Source organism: Penaeus chinensis, chromosome 33 (assembly GCF_019202785.1).
Source record: "Penaeus chinensis breed Huanghai No. 1 chromosome 33, ASM1920278v2, whole genome shotgun sequence".
In the NCBI taxonomy this organism is placed as follows: Eukaryota; Metazoa; Arthropoda; class Malacostraca; order Decapoda; family Penaeidae; genus Penaeus; species Penaeus chinensis.
Genome location: NC_061851.1, coordinates 18,122,315 through 18,131,269, shown reverse-complemented (window position 1 = coordinate 18,131,269; position 8,955 = coordinate 18,122,315). Strand labels below are relative to the sequence as shown.

At 50.9% G+C, this 8,955-nt stretch overlaps 2 protein-coding genes across 2 annotated transcripts in view; one reads left to right on the top strand and one right to left on the bottom strand.

The window, feature by feature from the left end:
• The first annotated feature begins 2,264 nt into the window (after positions 1-2,264).
• LOC125043062 (serine/arginine repetitive matrix protein 1-like) lies at positions 2,265-5,285 on the top strand. The gene is made up of 3 exons (XM_047639016.1): positions 2,265-3,014; positions 3,200-3,343; positions 5,196-5,285. Exons 1-3 carry the CDS (start codon positions 2,265-2,267, stop codon positions 5,283-5,285), a joined length of 984 nt encoding a protein of 327 aa, XP_047494972.1.
• Positions 5,286-6,292: 1,007 nt separating this feature from the next.
• Positions 6,293-8,955, bottom strand: part of LOC125042984 (nascent polypeptide-associated complex subunit alpha, muscle-specific form-like) — a 76,924-nt gene continuing 74,261 nt past the window's right edge. The window contains exon 7 of the mRNA XM_047638858.1: positions 6,293-8,876. Coding sequence (XP_047494814.1) covers positions 6,308-8,876 — 2,569 coding nt within the window. The 3' untranslated portion in view covers positions 6,293-6,307. The remainder of the gene's footprint in view (positions 8,877-8,955) is intronic.

Below are 8,955 nucleotides of genomic sequence, written 5' to 3'. Positions count from 1 at the left end.
GGAGAAGCACGAAATGGCGGAGGCCCCACAGGTAAACAACCGAACCAAGACGTGGTAAATCGGATCCCCTGGGGCCTGCCGTACAGACAAACTACCACGACAGGCCAAAAAGAAGTGGTAAAGACATTAAAAAAACGCCCTAACAAACCTACTCAAACGGAAAAAATAAGCGTCACCCTCACCCCCCCTCCCGAGCGCCCCCCCGTTACCATTCGCCAACGATGCACGGGGGGCCCGCCAAAGCCCCCCCCAATTAACCTAGCGACGCCAAGGGAACCCACAGCACAGCGGTAACGATAACAGGTGCTACCCAGTACCTCACTGCACCCCTGGGCCGCGGGCCATCCCACATTCCAGATGCGTCCTCAGAACGCATGGCATCGCGAGAGACTGACGGGAGGACCCAGCGACGACACCGCCCGGCCACTCTGCAGGCAAACCTCATCACAAAGTAGACCGCAGATAACTGATACCCCCGAACTCCGCGTAAGAGAGCAGGTTAAATTCACCCCAAGCCCCCCTCACCGCCACTCGGGCCCAGGCCAGTTTCCACGCCACGCGAACGGTCGTCGCCCCGCCCAACAGCGCTTCCTCCTGTCCCACCAGGTTCCACGACCTGGATTCCCTTGCAGCCTGCCCCCCCCCCCATGAGCACCAACCCCGGTGCGCCTCTCCGCCCCTCGTCCCCCACCCCTAAGATACAACGCCGGCCACCGTGGGTGAGCCAACCCCCTGCAGCGGCGTGCGCCCCACGAGAGGTTACATGAGGGAAAGGAACCAATAGATAGAATCAGCGTGCTGTTGAGAGCTGGGAGCCAAACCATGCCGATAACGCGCAAACCTACAGGTCAGGCAAGAACCGCCGCATGACCGAGCGCCGCGAGCCGGTTCCACGCCCACAATAGGAATTAATTGCTCGCCAGCCTGGCAGCCTCAAGACTTGAGCCTGCCGGCCGCCCGTCGGTCCGTCGCCGCTCGGCCTGCAATAAAGGCCAGCCGACCCGCCCGTGCGCGCGACATCCCCCGCCCAAAAGCCCCACCTCCCCCCCCTGCTGTACGCCTATTCAAAAAAGAAAAACCCCCCCACGCTTAGAGGCGGCGGCAGCAAACATCGAGCCGACAACCACATGCTACCGGCCATACACCCCGTGGGACGACACCTGCCCGGCCCCACAGTCACACGCTGCCGTGGGGTCGATCATAATAGGGATGTCAGTGGGGGGGGGGGCCCGTGGGCGGGGCAGCCCGGCCCAAACCAGCGACGGTAGGGCACCCCGGGAAATCCCAAGGACCGACACCAACCCCCAACACATATGGACCCACCCCGTACGGGCTCGGCCCCAGCGCGCCCGGGCATCGTTGCAGAACCCCCGTCAGGGTACGCACGACCCATGAACGTGGAGCAGAAAATACATGGCAGATGCGCCGCAGAAGTTTTCCCAAGAAACGGGGGACTGTTCGCTCTCGGAAACGTGAGTTACCTAGCCAAGGCAAACCCCCCCACAAGCGGAGATCCCAGAAACCCGGGTACCCTCAACGACACCTTTACCCTCGTCCCGGACGGAGGAACGTATGTTCAGGAACCCCCTACTTGAGCCCCCCGCCTCCGCTAGGCGCCGGGACCCCGGGCGTGTCTGAACGCACGAGGGCGTACCGGGCCCGCCCCACCAGTCATAGCCTCCTCTCCCTGGTCGCCTTGCTCCCCGTTGTCGCCGCGTCCGTAATCTCTCGCAGCTCTGATTGTACGAGGCCCCTGCACGTGAGCGTGTCGTTGTCTACCCTCAGTGTGCGATCTCAAGCCCGTGCCCAAACCGTCCCGCGCCCCCCGCCGCACGCCCTCAGACTCAAGCGCTGCGGCCGTCCGCCTCCCCAGAGCCCACCGGCGCGGCTGACGGAAAGTCGTGGTCCCAGCTGACCCTCAGCCCCATCCGCTACAGGCACTACCGCTCCCCCCGTTGCCCGCCAAACCCCCGGCCCCCAACCGGAAATTCCCACGCCCCAGCCCTCGGTCGACCCTCGTGACAGTATCCGAGCGGCACCCCCTCAACCCATCTCCCCCGTCTCTACCCCCGTGAACCCAACTCGACACCTTCAGAACCGGCGCGATTAGTGAAGCGACTATAACGCCACCACCCCCCGCCCCGCAAGTCAAACACGTGCCGCTCAATCAGACACAATCGGCGGGAATCATCGGGTCACCCAACGGTGCCCTGACCACAGCGTGCCGTGTGCGCTAGGCTCGACCCACGACGGCCGCCCGAGATATGGGCTACCCCACCGTGATGCCCCGGCCCATAAGCGCAACCTTGCGTGACACCGCCAGAGCGCCGGGCCTACCAACCCCGCGCGTTTCACAGCACCCTGCAGCGCTCTCCAAGGTCGGCCGACCCGTCCCCCCCCCCGGCGGACGATGCATGCACCCGTCCGCCCGCCCCGCCCGTTCAAGGCGCCTCCCCCTGGTGCCCCGGCCCCAGCCCTGCAGCAGGCGACAGTCCCCCCCGGAGTTCCGACAACAACCCCCAAGGGCAATTGCGATCCCCCCCACGCCACGGACTACCGTGTATAGAACCCGACCCAGCCATGCCCCCCCTGGTGCTAAGCTGGGTCATTATCCCCACGTGAGACGCCATTCTCGAAAAGATCGTCACCCCCCCCCCCCCCCCCCACGACTAAGGCGCCCGCCCGCGCCTCCCCTGCCTGGTAGCACGCGATCCCCGCGCGTCCCCCCCGACGCCAGACGGACCGCCCGCGCCATTGCTTCCCCCGACAGCGCGTGTGAGGCTCCGCGGGAGGCCCGCGCCGGGCGTAGCCTTCATACTCCGCAGGGGGGCCGTGGAATTGCCAGTTGCGCCCCACCCTATCTCCTCCCAACCCGGCCCACTCGGGATCCCCGATCTACACGCCGTCCAATCCCTGTGCCACCGCCCCTCCCCTGTCCGTCCCTCTTGATCAAGGCGGACGACGGGGCGTCCAAAGCACGCCCACCCACCGACCGTCGAATCCAGACCACCCGAGTAGCGCGGATCAGGTCAATCCGCAACCCATGACGTAGCCGCTTCACGCCGACTCCCCCGTCCGTATCACGCTCTCTCCTCCCGCCCCAAGTAATGGCCTAAGCCGTTTACCCCCCCTCCCAAACCTTCGCCGCCGCGCAGTCCAGCTGTTTCATTCGCTATCCGCTACCCCTATACGGGCCCAGTCCCGACGGAGAAGCGATCGCCCACACCCCGTTAGTAAACGACGTTCCCAGCAGAGCTGCGGTGAGGGCACGGTCAAACCTAGTCCAAACTGCGATCCAACATTCAACGAGACCTCGATCTCTATCCTTAACGTGACGATGTCCGTACTCCGTCATAAGTATCCCGAACAAAGAAGAAGTAGCCGCGACGTTAAAGCTGATGACCCCCGAGGAGTTTACTGGCCACCACCAACCCACCTAACCGACCCAGGCACTCAGCACAAAAAAAGATACCTTAGCTGAACCCCAAAAGGTACTTCTGTTGAAAGACAAACTATTATTGATTCTTAACCGATAGGGTCCTTGTAAAAAATAACTATGTAAACCAAACGGTATCCAATAAATGTTACTAATTTTTGTTAAGGAGAATATCAATGTTAACACTAACAAAAGCCTAAGAAAGGTCCCACCACCCCCCCCCCCCACCCACCACCCCCATAATGTGAGTAAATTTACCTGATTTTTGTCAATGTTATTATAAATCTCATCAGTGATTTGCAGTAAAGCTGTTTCAGTTGATAACCTATTTCTAAAACCATGTTGTATTTTAGATAACAAGTTCTTGGCCTCCAGGAAATTCGTCAGTTGATTTGCTACAATTTTTTCAAGAATTTTGGATAATATAGGGAGTATAGTAATAGGACGACAATTATTGACATCGTCTATATCCCCCGACTTGAAAATTGGTGTTACTATACCATGTTTCCAAAGCGATGGAAAGACACCAGTGACCAGAGAGGTGTTAATAATGACCGTCAAATAATGTAGAGTTGCGGGTAGACTATCTCTGATAAAGCGCAAAGCAATACCGTCTGCTCCTACAGCATTTGTTTCGCTAAGGTGTTATATTACTAAGATGATTGTTTCTACATCCACTGGTTGTGGTCTGAAAAAATTAGTTGTAATCCTTTTCCGATCTGTATTTTGTTGTAATGTAGAAGCAATTGTTTTCTCGTAAGTTAGTTTACCAATTTTTAAAAAAAAGTCATTAAAATGGTCTGTTCTTTGTATGGGACTTGAGCAATCACTAGTGAGGTGATTGTTGGGAGGCACTAGTGTTCTAACAACTTTCCATGTTTTATCAGAGTTGTTCTTATATTCTGTGAATTTATTTCTTAAGTAATTTCTTTTTGCATATTAAATTAGCACTTTTACATTTTTCTTTTTTGCTTTGTAATCTATCTGAAAGGCAGCCTCATTTCTGTTACTTCTAAGAGTTTGGTGGGCATTATTTCTATCGCTAATATATATATATATATATATATATATATATATATATATATATATATATCTATATACCAAAAATAATTGTATAGAAGAGATAATAACATTGCAAAGTTGTTGCAAGGAGTCTTGACAACACACAATTGTTTGTGTAGGCCAGACCTGCAAGCCACACACCTTGGAGGGTTGTCATTGAAATAAGATTTTAATGAAATTTGGTAGGATGAAAGAGTACTTTATTACGCATCTTTATACTGAATTTAATTAATTTGACAGAAGGGAATTGTAGGTGCAACAAATTTTTTTTTTTTAAAGTTAGGTTAACTCTAGCCGTCTCACTTCCCAGAGTTATCACTTAATTTTCTAATATTAAATTTCCTGAGAAAACCTCTAGGTCATATAAACAAAACAACGTATTCCAATTTGGAAATTCATTAATTTGTTTCAAAATTATTGTTACATAACTGAAAAAAAGAGAAAAAAAATTTGTAAAAAAAATATATTTTGAATGAAAAAAACTAAACGATACGTAGTTCTATGTGCATACTGACGTTCTGTTTAGGGGAAAAAGCATTTTGAGATAGGACAAAAACTGTGAGCCGCGAGGAGTCTGAAATATGAAGACTTTTTTTTTTACGAGTAATCGAACTTCAAAATTTTTTGATAATTTTCAATTAATTTTCCATATTTTTTTTTAACTTTTTAACTATCTCTTGTTCTTTATTTCATTCAGATCAGATCAATAGTTATTGCAGAGCATCACAAATTACAATATAATATAACACTGAAGTCATCCTGCGGCATAACTATGCAGTCCATGTGACTATAAAATAACGTAATATCAAGTCTACTCACTTCTAAACTTGTTTTTTCTGCCTTCAGGAGTCTTTCATACCTCTATTACCCTCCAACTCGGTTGTTCCATTTTCTTTTTTACCCCCCCGACCGAAAATGGGAGGTAGGGAAGATATGGGGGTGTGGGTCAAATATAAATATGCTCTTACGTAATTACCCATAAGCAAACAGGGTGTACAACGGGAGGAAGGGAGAGTACGAAGAAAACTAATACTAAAACATGGATACTACTACTCATGGTTCCTGGTCCACCTTTCAACTGAGATGAGGAAAAATCATCGACAGTTGAAATATCTCTTCAGAGAGTATCATGGGCTACCAATCCACTCCTTATCGCCAAGGAAGGCAGACATGGCACATTGGCACATTGGCACACATGCACACACTCATCCACTCGCGCGCACACTCATCCACTCACATGCACACTCATCCACTCACGTGCGCACTCATACACTCGCAAGCACACTCATACACTCACGTGCACACTCTACCATTCGGGCGTACACTCGTCCACTCGCGCGCACACTACACTCATACACTCGCGCGCACACTCATACACTCGCGCGCACACTCATACACTCGCACGCACACTCATCCACTCACGTGCGCACTCATCCACTCACGTGCGCACTCATAAACTCACGCGCACATTCATGTACTCACGCACACACTCATACACTCAGGCGCACACTCATTCACTCACACGCATGATACTTTTACCCTCCTTTGATCCATCTCAATAGATAATGTCAAAATACACCTTGACGTTGGTGTAGCACTAAGGCAAAAGTACATACAGGTAAAATTCACTGATCAGCAAAATAGTAGTCCGGGGTTAGGCCCTCGTTTGACCACCTAATTTTTCATCGCGGGAGTTCATATTCATGTGGGTAATTCTACAGTAGTATATGAATCTGAAACAGGGCATAACTCTTTTACAACCCCCCCCCCCCCAAACCCAGAGACGGTCCCCTTAAACTACTCTGCAATTTAGCCTAAACATCTTAGATATGAAGACTTACCTGTGTAATGGAATTGAGGAGAGATGAGAGAGTACGTGGAGAAGCTCTCATGCAGGTGGTGTGTGGGGGGGCGCGCTGTGGGTGGAGACCGCCCCTCTACCCCTCCTCCCACGGGCCCACCCCCTCCATGAACCAAGGAAGAAGCAGAGGAGGGTATAGAACCAGATGATGAGGATGACGATGTGACTGGTGTCAAGGCCCCATCTTTGTTAGCTAATGGAGATGCAATTTTCTGTGGAGTAGTCATGATTCCCTGTGCAGCCATACTCATAGATGCTGATGATATTGGTGATTTAAGAGCTCGCTCTTGTAACTCATGAATCTTATGGCTTGAATACAGTTGTGAAGGATGGATCATGCCTCCACTAGAACTACCACGTGAAAGATCCTCTGGTGTGTTTGCTGCTGGACTTAGAGAGAATCTTGGCATCATCCCTGGCTGCAAGTAATGTGCTGGAAAACTTGTAGGCATGGACATTGGTGGCACCATAGGTGGCCTGTATGGGTCATAAGGAAGGGTACTGTAAGGGAAAGGTGGATAATATGCTGATGATGTTGGAGGTGGAGGCGGCCCTGTTGTTTCCATAGTGGGCTTAACACCTTCACTCTTGCTGTCTGCTTTCTTTTCTCCACGGTCATCTTTGCTCAAAGAAGAACTGGATGGTGGTGTTGAACCAACTCGAGGACTAGAAAGTGGTGCAGGGGGTGATGGTTTAGGGAGTCCTGTTGATTTTTCTCCAGGCTTTTCTTGAGGTTGTGCTTGTATTGGTAATCGCTGGTCATATGGAAATCTATATGCAAGACTTGGTTCGTATGGTCGTTTGTCTCCAGGAAGCTGGCCTTTTAGTTCATGTGCCTCTTTTAGTATTGCATGGTTTTCAGCCTGTTTATCCTTAACAATTGATAACTTATCTTTAGGGATTACTGGAGATAATGACACAGTGCCAGGCATGCCTGGCGCTGATCTAGATAAATCAGTTGGGCCCTTGTCTCCCTCTCTTATTCCAGGAGGTAATTCTTTACCTTCTGCTTCCTTATATATTTGAGGGTCTCTTAAATAAGGATCAGGGTAACCTGGATTATATAAGTAATGTGGGGAATAGAGGTATTGTGGATGAATTTTGTTCAAATACTCGCTGCTTCCTGGAGGTGGTAAACTATCTCTTTTGTCTTTATCACATAACTTTTCCTTTGGGTCTTTAATGTCTCCATCTTTACCTGGGGTAGTAGATGGGGGAGGTTGTATAGGAGGTATTAAGAAAGGGGAGGGTTGGCCATAAGGACCAGGGTAATACATCCCATAGGGATAAGGTTGTGGTCCAAGAGGTAATTCTGCTTTCTTATCATCTTGCAAGTCTTTATTATCACTATCCCCTTCTAATACTGGGGCTGTATCATTGGCATCTGATATATCAGAATAAGCAGGACTTCGAGCATCTTCTCGACTAGGTTGCTCCTCTTCTCGTGTGTCCTTTGTAACTAATCCATTTACTAATTCCTTCGGCTTACCCTTTTCTGGCTCTATAAGCGTTTGCTTTACCTTAATCAAACCAGGGGAATTACCTGGGAGGCTGGACAATGGGGTACCTTGTGGTGTTAAGGGCACACTTGGAGCACCAGGTGATGCCACAGGTGCAGGACCAACCTGCCTTGGAACAGCTGTTCCTATCCTCATCATCACTTCTGGACGAACTTCAGGTCGGATTTGTCCTGGTCTGACTTGTGAAAGTCCACCAGGTATTGGTGACATTCCCAAGGCTGGAGACCCAACCTGAGGATGCTGTGGACTTACAACTCCTCCTGATCCTGTGTAAAGATACACTCCTCCCTGACTGGCTTGTGGCACTCGGGATTGAATTACACTGGGTTGTGATGTTGGAGGTTGTGCTGTAGACCCTTTGGCCATCTCCTCACTGGGACCAGGGCTTGGTGTGGATGGTGGACCGGAGTATCGTAGAACTGAAGGTTTAACAACATCCTGGGCTGTATTATCCACTGGAGTTTCAGCCACTGGTGCTGGAGAAGGTGGCCGACTTTCCTCTACCTCGCTCTCTGCACGCCCTTCTGTACTGGTTGTCTCATCATCGTTGGCGACATTATTATGGGCATGGCTCTGATGATACTTTAACCCGTTGATGTGTTTGTACTTCTTGTTACAATTAGGCTCAGGACATTCAATCAGCTGGGGAGAGGAAGGGTGATCTGGCCCAGGACTGGAAGCACCATTGGTAGGTGTGCCCCGTGAACTTGCACGAGAGCGTTTCCAGTTTTTTTGATCAGGCGTCTCTGGTTCTCTTGTCTTTCGTTTGGTCCCACCAGGTTCAGACTTAACTGGACTAGGAGGAGGATTACTTGTAGGAGTGAGATTCCCTCTGCGCCCCTTCACATTGGCATTTCGTAATTTACCACTTCTCGTTTCTGTTACTGTGACGTCGTTGTTGACAGGTGTGCCAGCAGTCGTGGTGGCAGCCCGCCCTCTCTTGCCCCGACCCTTGGGCGTCCGAGACTCTATATCACTGGTAGGCGAGTCACAGAACCTGGCGGGAAGAGAGGGGAGAGAGGCAGGTCAGTTGACACAGAAGCCACTCACCCCACACACCACAACACTCATCCTGG

Bases quoted from the DNA above. Each gene is read 5' to 3' on its own strand.
- LOC125043062 (XM_047639016.1), top strand. From the start codon at position 2,265: ATGGGCTACCCCACCGTGATGCCCCGGCCCATAAGCGCAACCTTGCGT. The intron at 3,015-3,199 runs GTAGCGCGGATC...ATACGGGCCCAG, and splicing joins GTCGAATCCAGACCACCCGA to TCCCGACGGAGAAGCGATCG. The intron at 3,344-5,195 runs GTACTCCGTCAT...TATTTCATTCAG, and splicing joins TCCTTAACGTGACGATGTCC to ATCAGATCAATAGTTATTGC.